Genomic DNA, 15,734 nt, shown 5'->3' on the forward strand with positions numbered 1-15,734 from the left:
CTTCTTTTAAGGGATCTCCCTACTGCAGTGTGTCTCCTGCTTGACTGCATATTTGAATCACTGGAGTTTTCAAATATAGATTTTATTATTATTTAGGTATGGCAAAGTCAGCAGATCAGGAGACGACTGCCATTGATAAGGTAGTTTGTTATACTTGTAGATCCCAAGAGGAGCACATTATGCTGGGGTAGGGCACACAGAGAAGCCCCAGGTTTGTGCAGGAGGAAGGGCAGGGAGGGCAGACACATGGGCAAGAGCCTTTGTTGTGGGTTCTGCAGGAAGGAACAAGTGCGGCAGCCTAAGCAGATTTAGGGTTGGCTAGTTTGAATAATTTCAGCAGGCCCTGGGGCAAAGGGGCTATCTCCACTTGTCTGGCACCTGGCCCCTGGGTGATTATGGCAGGCGGGTAGAGGCCCCAAATATGAGAATCCCAATAAAGGAAGTGGTTGGAGTATGGGCTCTGGATCTGTTAGTCTGCATATGAAAGGTGTGCTCACTACAGGTTTGTTTGCCATCTCTAGGAATTAGCTTATCCTAGGAGGGGCAGGCCTTGGAGGATCAGCCAGGCCGCAGATGTCAAAGCCTCGGGAAATAAAGAACATGGTTACTATAACCGGTTGAAGGAGGGACACTGTTTAAAAGTTGTGATGCTTGTGATGCTGCAGTCCTCCAGAGATTATGATGGAATAGGTCTGGGATCCACCCTGGCAACTGGTATTTTTCAAAGCTCCACTGGCGATTCTAATGTGCAGCTAGGATGGCAAGCCACAGCTTAGCATGTGTGCTAAGTTTTGTTAATTCAAGAACATGTTCTTCACATAGTATACCAAGTTTGCAACAAATCATGGATGCCGAAGAACTAGTTAATTAAATTCATTTGATAATAATTGCTTTATCTTTCATTTCAGGCCTCCAACCAGGGAGACCTTCCATCCTCCTCCACCTGTTCCACCCAGAGGTCGCTGATTCCACACCTTAAAGCCTGCCTACTTCAGGACTTTGAGACTTGCATTTTTCAGCCTGTTAATGATGTCTTCATGTTGAGTTTTATGGCCTGACTGCTGACCTTAAGACCCACTCTCATTGCTGATATTATTGCGGCCCTGCTGGTTTGGGCTTTCTTTGAAGAAGATATTATTAAGGCACAAAGAATTGAAAAACTAAGGACTTCGTTCACCATCATCAAGTATATTGATCCATTTTCTTGTTTGCCAAGAGGATGACGACGTACTTGGAATACTTACCTCTAATTTGGCATGTCAGGAGCCTGAAAAGATTGATCAGAAATGTACTTCACAAGTGATTTTATTGAAATGCACTTATATTAGGTCTCACTTATTTGCTAGTCCAACCTAATTTCTAGAAATGGTTATGATTTAAGACTTAACAGTAGTCAAGTAACAAGATATATCCTAATTTTTAAACAATTCTTCAGCTTTTCTGTAGCTTCAGAGGGCATTTAAATGCCAGGTCTGGTCATATACAACTAACTCCAAAGGACTTTAGAGAGGGATTAGTCCTAACTCCTCTTATATGAAAAGCAAATCTGAGGTTTTGCAGAAGCCTGGAACTGAGTACTCAGTTGGTTAGAGGAAGAGGTAGGTCTAGAATCAGGACCTGTTGATTCCAGGTCACCACACTTTCCATCTCCAAATAGCCAAATTCTCTCCCTCAAGAAACGCTCAGATGTAGAAATTTGGTCAGTGGCTGACTATTGGCCTTCCAGAAGTTTCCTTCTTCCATATCTTCCGAGTATGAGATTGTCAGGGATTTGGGGCATTTATAACTCAGTATACTTGCAAAACAGTGATGCTGCCAAAGAACATCTTAAAGTGGTCCGGAACCAGAAGTGGGATGCCAGGGACCCCACTTATTGCTCTGTACCCTTAGATCTTAGTTCTGGCCATAGGAAAGAGGAGGACCTTGACTTTTACTCTGCTTGAGGGGGTCAGAAGAAGGAAGAACTTAAAATAGAAATAGTTATCTATTTCCTTATACACCTGTTATTACCACCAGGCTTAGTAAATCAGTGCAAAGAATGTAGAGCCTTAAATGTATTATTAATTTTGAGTCTCTAGCACATAAATCTACCTTCAAAGCACGGGTCCTTAATTTGATGCTTAAACATACAGTAAAATTAGTATCAGACCTATTTCTTTAAAAATTATCAGAAATCTGGTGGTTCTCCATGAAAATATTCTCCATCACACACAAAGATACAAAAACCATACTATTAAAAATTCATTTAAGTACAGTTTTATTGGGTCCTTTTCTAATGATTAATGGTTCTTTTTTAATCGAATTCCTCAGTCCAGCAAACAAGGACTTATTGAAGTTAATAGCTTCTGGGACCTTGGGTTTTTGTTTTTCTGTTTCGTTTTTTTGTTTGTTTTGTGGTTTTGTTTTTTTTCTCTGACATAAAATACACTATTGGTGCTGGCCATTAAGAGAATATTTGTGCAAGTTACCTACCACAATGCCTGGCACATAGTAGCCATTTTGCAATGGTCCCTTTGCTCTCCTTGTCACTTATCTAGGAGAAATAGGGTAATATGAGATAAAAGGAGAACAAGAAATATAAGGTTGGTATAGTTATCCTTCCTCTTATTTATAAGCACATTTGATCTTGATAAAAGCTATATTTTTAAAAATATTAAGTACCTCTAAGCCCCGTTTTGGATGCCAAATTTAGATTTTTTTTTTTATTCTTTGACTAATAAGCATTTAGATTGGTAACATGGCAAAACCTACTGCCAGCCAATGGTGTTACCATCTTTGTATGCACATCACTGTGCAATATTGGAATATTTTATTGCATTTTTATTCTTATATGAAAGTAAGTGGAAAACATAAAATTGAAAGTGCTTATGAGAAACCAGGGTTTCATAAATGTGACACACTTGAGACATGGACAGAAATGATCAGGAGTGCTAAGTCAAAAATGGCAGGTCTTAAATCCTCATTGAATGTTCATGGAATATCCAAAATGATTGGTTGTGTGTAAAAGTAAAAGAAGAAAATGAAAAATTTGGATGAAACACTGGGACCATGGTATCAAAGAATGTCTGTAATGACGGGGTGAAATTTTTCATTCTCTGGAAACAGAACCATCCATTATAATGTAAATTTATTCAACTTCCGCACACTCAAGTTTTGTGTACATTTTTAGGAATCCATTATGTAGCAAAACCGTGTATTTAAATACAGTGAGAATCAGAAAGTAAACTGTAACTAGCTGTCCAAAGAGACAGATAAAAAGTTCTTTAATGATGCCTTGGGAGACAGCTCTGCTGCCACCATCCTTCCCCAAGATTTTACAAACTGGCTGAATAGACAGCGAAATTATTAGTCATATTCACTGCCATTGCCTTTGCCCCTAACTGTACAAGGTACATTGTCCTCCAGTTCCCAGGCCAGCACTGTTCCTTCATCTTATATTAAAACCTGTGAGCAGATAACCCAACTAGATGAGCAACAAAGTATGACTACTGAGAGACTCTAAAACAGGTTTGTGTTGCAATCAAATAATTTAACTTGACATATTTAAGGATGTGAATAATCCCTAATGCTTTGCCATAATTAGGCAAAGTAATAGTATGTAAATAACTTCAGTGAATATTTTGGCAAGTCAAGCTGAGTTACCTAACTCACCCCCTCCTTTTGTCTTGCTTTGTTATTAAAAAAGAGAGATCCTTGTCTGTCCTACATCAGCTCAATAGCTGGGATTTTTAGATCACTCCCCTGCTTGCCCCCGGAAGTAAGTTGGTTTTCTGTGCTTGTCTTTCAAAGAATAGAGTGGTTTTGCAGCTGGTTGGCTGAGGAAGCTCTAGTAACAGATTCATTTCTAAGAAAGACAAGTAGCTAGTTTGGATAACTCTAGAAGATTCATCCTAAATATCAATCCTCAACTTTGAGGAATCTGCCTGTATAAATATTTGCTTTGGTTTGATAAATAGTGTTCTGTTCATTTCCAAGTGAGTTATTAGGAATATAAAATGGCCTTCCTCATTCATTCCTGATGGCCAGACACTATGTTCACCAGAGTGGTGAGAGGATGAGGAGGTTGAAAGATGTGTTCTGAATTCTGAGGCACAACTCAGAATGAGTTTTCTCATAGAAGCTGTGATAAATAGTAGGTTCCCTGTCTAACTCGCCAAAGCCCATTTAACCCACAATATAGGAGAAAGTGTCTTAGCTAGCCATGCAGTAAGAGTTAGCATGAGGTAGGGAAAGAACATTGGCTTGGAAGTCAGGAAACCTGGATTTTATTTTGGACGGCTGCTGACTTGCTGAATTCACTTAACTTGACTACCCATCATCTGTGAAGTAAATGTTTTGTGTTTAGTAATAACCCAGGTCCATTCACCTCTGTAAGTTTAGGACAAAGGCAAGGGGTAGGGAATACCTCATTTTGAAGGAGGGAGACAACCTTACTTGAGTCACCACCTAATTAGCAAGGGATCTTATTATGTGGCAGCTCCTGTTTCATGCCCTGCATCATTGTTATGACAGATAAGTTAAAAGAAGTGTGTGAGAAACAGTGAAATGGGACCTGTACAAAAAAATTAATAGCCTTAGTTGCTCTTTGGTCTCAGAACCAAATGTTTTCAGAAAGAATTCAGAACAATTATAAAATTCTTTGGTATCTAGAACATTTAGTCTAGAACAGAAAAGGCAGAGGTAGAAGGTGATAAACAGCAATAGAAAGGTAGATTACTAGCAAGACAAACAAAGTAGAAGGAAGAAATAGAATTTCAAAGAAAAGGTAGCTGAGGATGGAAATCAGAAGATATGTTGTCCTCTATAGATCAAGACTTTGACGGTCATGTTTATCAAGAATAAGAATAAAAGATTGAAATGGTGGTTTTCTGGATCATTCGCTGGTCATAAACACTTTGACCAATTGAGTCTTATTAGAACTACTATGAGAAAGAGGTTGTACAGCCATTTGGGAGGGGTTTCCTTTCACTAGCATTTTCCCCTTCAGCATTTTTGGTGTCAGGGAATGAGGTCATTAATCTAGATGAAGAATGATGAAATAAGATTTATCAATGTTTTTCACTTCCCAGTGTGGCAGAACAACCCTGGTTTTGATGGTAGCCCTGAGTCCTAACGATTTTTGAGCCTGAGGTCATCAGGCTCCAAGAATCTTTGAAGCCATATTCCTTTTCCTCTAATCAGTTACTTTATCTCCTATTCTTTCTTCCCAAGCCTACTGTTACCACTTTTATCACCTAAAGCCATTTATCATCATCATTTCCTAGTACCTACCAGAGTTCCTGGCACATAATATTCTTCCCTCCATTAAATTTTCCCAAATACTCCACCAAAATAGGGTCTGCTTTTCTCTCCCCACCCATTGCTCTTACTGCCTGTTGAACATTTGCAGTTGGTCACATTTTGTGCAGTTTTTTTGCACAGTTATACCTGTTCTTTGTTATGTGTGTAATGTTTTCTAGTTGTGTCTACACTCCCCAAATGAATACTTCATACTTTTTCTCGTGTCCTCCCCACCCCCAAGCAATTGCCAACCTAGAGCTCCTGACAACACCTAGCAAATGCTTACTGCCTCAAATCTGTGGAGGCTGGTGAGGGATGTTTAAGCAAGAAATGACTCATCCATCTTAATTCAGCATTTATGCTGCTTGTTCTTCAATTGCCCATCATCACTTGATTCAAAAGCTGTGATTATTCATTCATGGAGCATTTACTGAGCTTCCACGATGAGCAAGTCACTGTGCTAGGTGCTCTGGGGGATATACAAAGATGTATAAGACGCCTCCTCTGATTTCTATTGCAATTACTGGCGTATGATTCATTCGGCAATTAATCATGTAGTGCCTTGTGATGTCTCTTAGACTATCTAGAAAGTGTTCTTTAAATCCTTCTATGCTATTTGACTTTTGACTTAAGAATGTCTTCAGTAAATAGTTATTGAATGTCTATGATGTGACAAGCACTATCCCAGCAGCTGGGACAGATATAAACAAATAGTAGGGGCTGCCATCAAAAAAGGTCAGAATGTAGTAGAGAAGAGGAAATGGGACTATGGTAATTCTGATATAAATGCAAACTGGAATCCCGAAGAAGCGATGCTCAACTTCCTGAGGGCATCATGCAAGGTTTCACTGAAGAGGTCATTCATGTAGGCCTGGAAAACGAGTAAACAAAGGTTGTCCATTCATTTCCATTCTAGGCAAAGGGAAATCAAAGAATCTGAAAGACTGGATATATGTATATGTATAACTGATGCACTTTGCTGTAAGTAGAAACTAACACAACATTGTAAGTCAACTATACTCCAATAAAAATTAAAAAAAAAACAAAACAAAACGAGCAGAGGCACAGAGCTATAAAAGAACCTGATGAATTTGGGAAATACCAGGATGTAGCCTGAGCTAGAAGAGATCAGTGGGAGGTGAAGTTGAGGAGATAAATCGGGATCTGATTCTGTAGCTGCATGCTAACAGGACTATCCGTTAGCAAGGATTTTTTTTTTCCTGATTACACATGTAGCATATACTCACATCCAAATATTTGCAGGCATGTACACTGTTAATGGTTTGAGTCATAATCTTTCAGATTGTTTTCTATGGGTAGACTAATATTCAAAATGGAATTATATTCTTTATTTTCAAGCTTTTTTCACTTAAAATTATCTCTTGGCTATCATTCCATGCCACTACATACAAGTCTATTTCATTTCTTAAAATGACTGCATGGATGGTAGTCCCTGAGTAGTAAGAAAGACTGATTCTGGAACCAGATGCTTGGATCAGGTCCTTCAGCAACCACTCAACCCCTCTGTGCTTCAGTGATCATTTCCGTAAAATGAACATACTCACAGTGCCTGCTGCATAAGGATTGAGTCAATACATGTGAAGTGCTCAGAATAGAGCCTGGCAGATGAAAATCTTAGCTGTGATTCCTTGATTTATGTAAACAATATTCAACCAGTGTTTTAAGCAAGAGAGTGATATAATCAGGTTTCTTTTTAGAAGAATCTCGCTGGCAACTGTTGGGGAGGATAAACAGGGAAGGAAGATTGGTGACAGGGATCCTGTTAGAAGGCTGTTACAATACATAGTGAGTGAGGTGTAGAAGACTGGCCGTTACTGGCAAAGAAGACAGAGGAAAAATAAATCCTTGAGACATTTCTAAGATAACAAATGCTAGAACTTGTTGACAGCTGATGTCTGAGAGATGGAGACAATCGACTCCAGGTTCCGGATTTTTGGCTCAGAAGACTGTAGAGAAATGGTGATACGCCATATTCACGTATATATTTGACAAGTATCTTTCGAGTTTCCACTATGGGCCTCACACTGCTCTAATATGTCAGTGAAGAGAACCTCTTGCTTAGGAGAAAAACTTAGATTCTAAGAGGTGTTTATACCTGTGGACGGAAGACCCAACAAATAATAAATAAACGAACAAGAATTTCAACAAAATTGAAATATTCAGTGACTTGAAAACACTCATCCAACCCGGTACCAGTTTAACAATATCCCTTAATGACGATCACAGAGCTGGTGACTGCTTCCCGGCGGGCGCCGAGCGCCTGGTGCGGGTTATCTGATCCGATGCGCCCCGAGCGAGAGGCGGCAGGTCAGACCATTACTCCACTTCACAGCCGAGGGAAACGAGGCCAGGAAGAGTACAGCGTTTTGACCCAGGCAGCACAACTCGAATGGAGGCGGCTTCGGCCCTGCGATGCGGGCCACGCACCCGCGAGGAGCGCGAGGCCGGGGCCCAGTGTGCACGCCACCGCCGTCGGGACCCAGGGGCGGGCTGCCGGGCGGCCAGCCGCGGGCTCGCGCCTCCCGGGCGGGGCGGCCGGCGGCGGTTGCGGCCCCGCGTCGCGAGGCACTTCCGGCGTGTGCCGGGGTGGCCGGATGACGTGGCTGAATCAGAGGAAGAGGCAGGGAGGCGCCGGGGGGGCGGGGGAGGCGCCGGAGCGGGCGGTGACGGCGGCGGCGCGGAGGAGCCAGCGGCTAGGCCCGGGCCCCGTGCGTCTGTCCGCGCCCCGTGGATGCGAATCGGCTGCGGCGGAGGAGGCGGCGGCGGAGGAGGAGTCGGTGGGCCGGCGCCGGGCGGGTGGGAGCGCGGAGGATGAGGCCGCTGCCGGGCGCTCCCGGCGTGGCGGCGGCCGCCGCGCTGTTGCTGCTGCTGCTGCTGCCGCCCCGGGCCCGGGCGGACGAGCACGAGCACACGGTGAGAAGCGCTCCCGGCCGGCGCGGCCGCCTCCGCCCGCCCCCTCGGCCCGCCGCCTCGGCAGGCCCGGCGCGGCCTGGAGGGCTCAGCGGCGCGGCCGAGCCCCGTGGCCGCCCGAGGGCGCCTTCCGGTTGGGCCTGGCTGAGTAGGAACCCCGGGAGCGGGGAGGAGGCGTTTCCGTGCGCTCCCGGGACAGGACTCCGCTTCCCGAGTGCCTGGGCCTCCTTCCCCGACCCGGACCTAAATGGCGCCGCACCCCTGGGTCCGCTGGCCCCGGGAGACGGGAAGGAAGCGGGCTCTGAGGGTCGGGGCTCGCTTGGCCGCGGGAGTGGGGGCCGCAGGCAGCCAGGCTCAGAGCTGGTGCCCCCCAGGAAAGGGAGCTGCGCCCGGGCTGCTGGGGGCTACGACACAGCGGAAGATGGATGCACCACGTATTACCCGTCATACCCTAACCAGGAAATACCCACCGCTTCATGGTGCTCTCTGGCCCCTTTTTCTCCGCTCCTGCCCACACCAGATTATAACCCTGGCGCGGGGACAGCATTGCTAAACTTGGGGTGAAAAGGACTTCACACGCGCCCGCCTGCGAGGCCTCTCTTGTAACTTTCTCTTCACCCTGTTCGGCCCCTAGCTGAGGCTCCCGTCGGGGTGGTCTCTAACTGGGCGGCCTCTGACTGTGAGGGGTCTTGAGTTTCCAGTCCTCTTCTCTGGCTGGGAAAAGTCCGTTTTGCATTTGGCTAAAATTGATTGGCTGTTTTTTAAATTGGTATTTTCTACATCAAAGTTTGGATGTTAACGACTCTTCTCGTGACTTTCACTTGGGGATGTAACTCAGTGGCTTTGTGAATGGTCGATCTGAGCGGGGCAGTAAAGTCATGTAAGTTAGAGGGTGCTTGTGAGTAGCTGTTGTGTTTTTAGACCTTTACTAATTAATGATAAGGTTTTGCGTGAGAAGTTGTGTAGTACTAAATCAGAAAGTCTTCTGTCATTCCTGGCAAGTGAGGAAATGAAGCAACCAGACTTCGTTTCTCTAGTCGGTAAGTTAGTTGGGCTGTTATTTTAGCTAACAGCAGTTCAAAACTTTTGACTGTTGTACCTTCAGTCACAGCCAGAAACTTCTTACCTGTATATTTTTTAAAAGGACATAGTCCTGAGCTGGTGACGTTTTTATGCTGTATTTGTGACTTTTCACTTTAGGATAATTTTGTTCACAGGTTAAAAAGTTAACGCTTTTTTCCTGTTGTTTTTCCGTCAAGTAACTTGTCTCAAAGTGTATGAAGTGTTCATTTCCAACGGGCATTCTTTCAGCCAGTGGTTACTGATATTTTTGCAATTTTTTTAACACTTAGGGAAAGTTGCTGTGTAAAATTCAGATATAAGTATAGTTACACCATACAGGCGTGTAAGCTTAAGAGTAGTATTTTACTTTTTTATCTTGTGTTTTATGTAAATTGCTGTAATAGGGAAAAGTGCATATTAATTAAAATTTCACAAATTGGAGGTGAATAAAAAGGTCAGCTAATTTACGAATTTAAAATGTAAATGCTAATTTCGTTGAAATTTTATTGCCAGGAACATTAAAAATTTTAAAGCCAGCAATTGAATGTAAAATATTTGATAAACGGTTTTTGAGGGACTATGGCACATATGAGGAAATTGTTGGACAAAAAATTTAGAATCCGTTTTACTTCAGTCATGCTTACATTGAACTGCTCTCACTTGGTTACCCATTATTTTAAAAATTATAGGAAGAACAGCATTAAGATATAACAAAACATTTGTGTCTTTCATATTTTTTTGGCTGTTAGCCAAAATATTTTATTTCTTACAAGTTTTTTGAAAATCTTTCTTGAAAACTAGGCATTCACCTCAAGCAGATAATAATACTGAAAAGGCTATGGTCAAGTGAATTTTTTTTCCCCACCAAGAAGGCAGAAGTAGCTAATGAAGACAGAATGATACTGAAGAAAGAGAAGAATTGTCAAGGGAAGGTTACTTGAGTAAGTGTTTAATAAATACTTGTGGAATTGGATTATTAATTAGAGAACTATCTTCAGAAGTTAAAGTTTGCCCTTTAGATTAACTTTCTGTGAAGATAGTTTTCAGATAGAAATAATAACTAATGGAGCTTTTGGAGCAATATGTGGTAGGCACTGTTCTAAAAGTGCCTAATACATAAAGCTATGTATTGACTCGTATGTTAACGATATATTGATAATCATGTGAGGTGAGTGGTATTATGTCCTTTGAATAGATGAAGAAATGGATGCCAAAGAAGTTATTTGCTGGAGGCCTCACAACTAGTACAGGCAGAGGTAGGATTTGAACTCAGGCAAACTGAATGAATAGTCTTCTGCACTCTCATAGGATATGCTCTACAGCCTTTTATCCTAAAAATAGGACAGTAAAACACTTGGCATTAAATTGAATAATTCAATCTGTATTGATAGTATTTTTAAGTGCTTAAAAGAAATGTTTGATAAATCTAGCTCCATAGTGGGTTGTTACTGAAGATGTGTTTGGGTTAGCATTAAAGAGGGACAGGGCTGAAGTGGGCACGTGACCCTTGCAGTAACTTAATGTAAGACATGAAGACTGCTTGACTTAATGTCTGCTGTTGGCATTTGAAATTCTTAACAGTTTTTGAGCAAGGAGTCCTGCATTTTTATTGTGTGCTGGACCCCACAAATTATGTAGCTGGTCCTAAGAAGGAGCAACTAATTACTTCATGCAGTTCCACAAAGCCCTTGATTTCTCTTACTTTACCTACTGAAGTAGGATTCAGCTGCCCATTTGACTCATGGTATTTTTCATGTGCTTATTTATCCAGTGCTTAATATTCCCAGAAGAATAATGAGAAGGAAATGTGCTGCTGACTTCTAGAGTGTATGCACATGTAGAGTATATAAAAATAGGTTCCTTTCAGTTTTTAAAAGTTAAATCATATATGAATTACAGAACATACTCTTAAATAAAAATTAAAGAACACTTTCATGAAAGACAGGTTCTTAAGTGATTGAAGGGTCATAAAAAGAATACTTTAGAATGAGTGAAAGATGTATAAGGTATGGCTTATGCTTATTTGGTTTTCTGAAAGTTGGAGCACTTGGAAACATCTAGAGTTACATTATCATGTCTCCTAAGATTCCAAAGGACTCCATTAAAAAGACTGCCAATTGGGAATCATAGAATTTTAGAACTGGAAAGATTTGAGACCATTAAATTCAACACACTCATTTTCCTAAAGACCTGAAGAGGTCCAGTGGCTGGCCCAGGGTCACAGAAAGTCTGAGCTACCTGATTTCTAGTCTTTGTTTTTTTCTACCTGTCTTGAACATACAATTTCCATAGTAACACTGTGTAAAAATGTCAGCACCAAAAAACCAATAGTCACTGACACAGGAATCTTAAAAGCATTTTATGGTTTACGCTGGAGCCTTGAATTTTTTTTGGCTCTGTTTCCTCAAGGTCACAAAATCAAAAAAAAAAAATTTCTGGGTCTGTTACACACCAGGCTCTGTGCTTGGCACAACAAGTGGTATTTATTCAGTGCTTGTTGAGTGACTTGAGTAATTAGGGAGCTATCAGGGGTAAGAATATGCAGTGTCGGAAGCCCGATAACCCTACCACTTAAAGCAGTGAACAAACCCAGACAGTTGTTCCTTTAAGATGCGTGGTCTTGGGGATGCCTGTTGTGATCTACCTAGGTTAAAATCCCATTTCTTTGCGGCCCATTGTACCTCTGGTAGGTAATGTTGGAAAGACCCGATCTGTGCCTAGGATAGCCTACTCTCAACCTCTGCCATAAGCGCTATTACACTACTGGCTAAAAAAAAGATCTTTTGTTTGCTTTACTTAGGCAAATGGAAACCTTTAGTCTTTGTCTCTGTTGGGAGTATGGGAACTCTTAAAACATATGTGAAAATTTATAAAGAGAGTAAACTGTTTAAGTAAATTTGTGAGTGCTATAATATAGATCCAGTTCTAGGAAGTGCCATAATTCATTGTCCTATTTTCAGCTGTACTCTGTGGTAGACTAAAAGTTTATTTAGGTACAAAGCTATTTTGAGAGAGAGAGCAGTTATCTCAAGAGACTATCCAAAAATACACTAATAATTTAAATGTATTAGAATTCTGATGGATGTGTTTTAAATAATTAAAAGGCATTAAAATTATGATTTCTGAAACATTTTTCAGAACTGGATTTTGCTTTCTCAGATATGTATTTTAAAGTAAGCATATATCTTTTCCCTCATCCCATAAAAATGATGGCATTTGGGTGCTTAGCCTGAGCCCTCAGTCCTTTGCCTGTCTACATAAATTCTGATTTTCTTATTCGGATTTTACATGAGACGTCAGTAACATTATTTCCTGATGTGTTCTGCCCGAGAAAAAGTAATTCATGATCTCTATAGAGGAGGGAAACTTCGGTACCTACACTTTCCCAGCACATAAACAGTATTTAAATGAGAGACCCAACGTTAGTGACTTACTGAGAATAAAGATCATTGCTTTTGAGATTAGAGCATAAGGGGCTTCTTAGGAAGGGATTTTTCCCTTAGGGCAGATAGAAGGTTCAAATGGAAAAATTGTTTAGCATTCAGTGCTTCCTTAGGTGCTTTGTACAGCTGTACTTTTCCCATATTCATTTAGTTTTTGCTCTTCGGTTAATGAAGCTGACTAGGGATTAGCAAGCATGTAGTCCAAAACTTGTAAACATGATACGAATTAGTTAGAATGATCTTGGACAAATTATTTAACATCTCTATTTAGTTTGTTTGTTTGAATATGTAAAATGGGGAAAATAATAGGCCCTGTCTTATAAAGCTTTGTGAGATTTAACTGTTTTATGTAAAGACCTTAGGACTATGCGTAGCACATTGGGTGTGCTTATTAAGTGTTAGCTAATGATACTGTCACCGAAGATGGTAAGCCTGTGCATGTTAGTGATTGGTCAGTTACAGCTTGACGTGAGGGTTGGAGGATTTGGGCAGTTCTGAAGGATGAGTAGAAATCGGCAAGGTGGGTAGGAGGAGGGCATTACAGACTTGAGGGAATGATGTAAGAAACAAGGTGCAGCAGGAAAGGGAAGGAAGACGATATTATAAGCCATTTCGGCTGCCGTGGCCAGTGCGAAAGTTGAGTGTAATTGAAACTTCTGAGAACTGGAAGTGAATGAAACGGTGAGGTGAGGAATGCAGGTAGTCTGAATTGGCCTCCTGTCCTTTGGCTGCTTCCCAGGGAGGCCTCATGGAAGGACCCACCCCCATGCTCAGGGACCGCCTGATCCACTGCTGTGCTTGCTTGCTTTTTTCTCTCCCTTTCTTCTGGTTACACTGTTCAGGTAAGTTATAAAATTCCATCTTTCTCTGTGTCATTGGCAACTCAAGAGTTTTTCCGAGGAAAGTATTTAAAAAGAGCTTGCTAGGACATCTTGGAATGTTTTGAAAGCAAATTAGACTAGCCTTTCAGTCAAGGGTGGAGGGAGGAGCCTTACCAGTTGCTGTTTTCCCACCCAGCTGGGGAGCCCAGGGACTTTACCAGCAGCTTAGGGAAAGGAAAGGTTTTTCTTCTTAAAAAGTTTCTTCCACCTGCTATTTCCTAATTTCAGGATATTTTAAGACACGTTTTCTGTCTTGAAGAAGAACTCTTCCCTTGACCTTGTCTTGGGAACACTTATTCTCAGGAATAATCAAGAACTATAATGAAAAGTAAACATTTTCCCCTTATGAAATCTGACTGTGGTCTGCATGAGGAGCAATGTAAAGGAAAAGAAACATTTTTAGCCTTAATGTTCACCCTAACCTGTGTGTGTTTGTGTATGTGTATGTGTGTGTATGAGTGTTTGTGTGTATATTACCTGTATATATTTCTTTTTCTTTCTAATCACTATTTCAGTCCTCTTCCCAGAAGAACTTCTAGGCTACAGAATGGTGCACATTTTGTTACAGTACAGTTTGCATCATGTCATTGGAACTCTACTACCTCATTAAGATTTCATGAATGTTTAAAATGAGTGACTTCAGAATGTGTAGTTTAACACACCCTTAAATTATTTTAGTCCTATGTTTCAGTTTGTATGAAATAAATGAATGCTGTATTTTAGCAAGTATTTATGTTCAAATTTTTGTCTATTTTTAAAGGAATATGAGTATTAAGATTTATAGAGAAAGTGTTTATTTTCACAAGTTACATTTATAAAATTTCTGCAGACTCAGCAGGATTAATGGCAAGAATAGGTCCTCTCTTTCACTCTTCTAATCCTAAATAGATGCATTTGGTTACATTCACCTTTCTCAGTTTCTCTCAAAGGATGCTGTCGAGTCGGTGCACATACTTCAAACTTCTTTTACCAAGTTGCTAATGAACTTTCATTTCAGCATTTCTTCTGTGTTTTCATCCTGTTGAATACTTTTTGTGTACATGATACTATGCAAAGAGTTTTCTTCTCAGTGAACAGGTTTCAATTCTAATACCAGCTCTGTTCAGCAGATAGTGATTGGTTTAGAGAACTGTTTTGAGAATTGTTATGCTATATCCCTATCCCTATTTATATCTATACCTATACTGTATCTATACCTTGCTTGATTAATACAGTGTGACCTTGAACATAGGCTGGAAGAGTGGTGGCATACATGTATTTGTCAGCCCCCTAAAGTAGCAAGAGTAGTTATGAATGGAGATCTATAGATACATTCAGACCTTCGATTGGTCCCTTCATACATGAAGATTATCTACAGTTTTTCTGAATTCACTTGAAACAGCTTATGATTTTCTATATTAGTCATCCTGATCCTTCTCTGCTAAAGCAGAATTAATCATTCTTTTATTTTTGCTACCATAGCCCTTTTCACCTTAATTGTAACACATTTCTTCATTGTTAATCATTTACTTGTCTGGCTTCAGTATGGGTTGTGAACTACTTAAAGGAAAGGACAGTATGTTATTTATCTTTATAACCTTAACACCTAATTCTTGGTACATGTCTCATGTGTTAAAAAAAGTCAGGTATTTTTTGTATTTCCTTGATGAGATACCTGGATGATGTCTTATGAACAGTGAGGTGTTTATTATGTTTGAAGATGAGGTGATTAGATCTAAGTCCTAATATGTTGGTGGTATGAATCAAAAGAGTAGAATAAGAGTAGACAAGTCAGTATTTTTTGAAAGGCAGAGGGACTTGGGGTTTGGGTCTCCATGACTGAGAGGATTTCACCATTAGAAAAACAAAGTTTAGGGGGTTGGGTTTGGGTGGGATGAGTTTGGTTTTGGAGATGTTGGATTTTGATGGAAAATGTGTATTCATTTTTTATGGAGGACTGGAGGTAATGTTTGGTAGTTGGGCTAGTTGGATAGGTTCCTCTGTTCTGCTCCATAGCACCCTATTTTATCATAATTGCTTGTTCAGTGTCCAGCTTTCCCTTTAGGCTCTAAGCTTCAGTAGGTCAGGGAATGTGTCTTGCTCAGAGCTGTGTCCTCAGTTACAAACACAATTATTGGCTCATGGTAGGCACTCAGTA

General features: G+C 40.9%; 2 protein-coding genes across 2 annotated transcripts in view; both read left to right on the plus strand.

Annotated features, from left to right (window-relative positions):
- The window catches only part of PIK3AP1 (phosphoinositide-3-kinase adaptor protein 1), a 115,109-nt gene extending 110,244 nt beyond the window's left edge, over positions 1-4,865 (plus strand). The window contains exon 17 of the mRNA XM_057737350.1: positions 909-4,865. Within this exon, the coding sequence (XP_057593333.1) occupies positions 909-966 (58 nt within the window). The 3' untranslated portion in view covers positions 967-4,865. The remainder of the gene's footprint in view (positions 1-908) is intronic.
- A 3,064-nt stretch (positions 4,866-7,929) lies between these two features.
- Positions 7,930-15,734, plus strand: part of TM9SF3 (transmembrane 9 superfamily member 3) — a 63,675-nt gene continuing 55,870 nt past the window's right edge. The window contains exon 1 of the mRNA XM_057734587.1: positions 7,930-8,214. Coding sequence (XP_057590570.1) covers positions 8,113-8,214 — 102 coding nt within the window. The 5' untranslated portion in view covers positions 7,930-8,112. The remainder of the gene's footprint in view (positions 8,215-15,734) is intronic.

The sequence above is a fragment of the Hippopotamus amphibius genome, chromosome 5 (assembly GCF_030028045.1).
Source record: "Hippopotamus amphibius kiboko isolate mHipAmp2 chromosome 5, mHipAmp2.hap2, whole genome shotgun sequence".
In the NCBI taxonomy this organism is placed as follows: Eukaryota; Metazoa; Chordata; class Mammalia; order Artiodactyla; family Hippopotamidae; genus Hippopotamus; species Hippopotamus amphibius.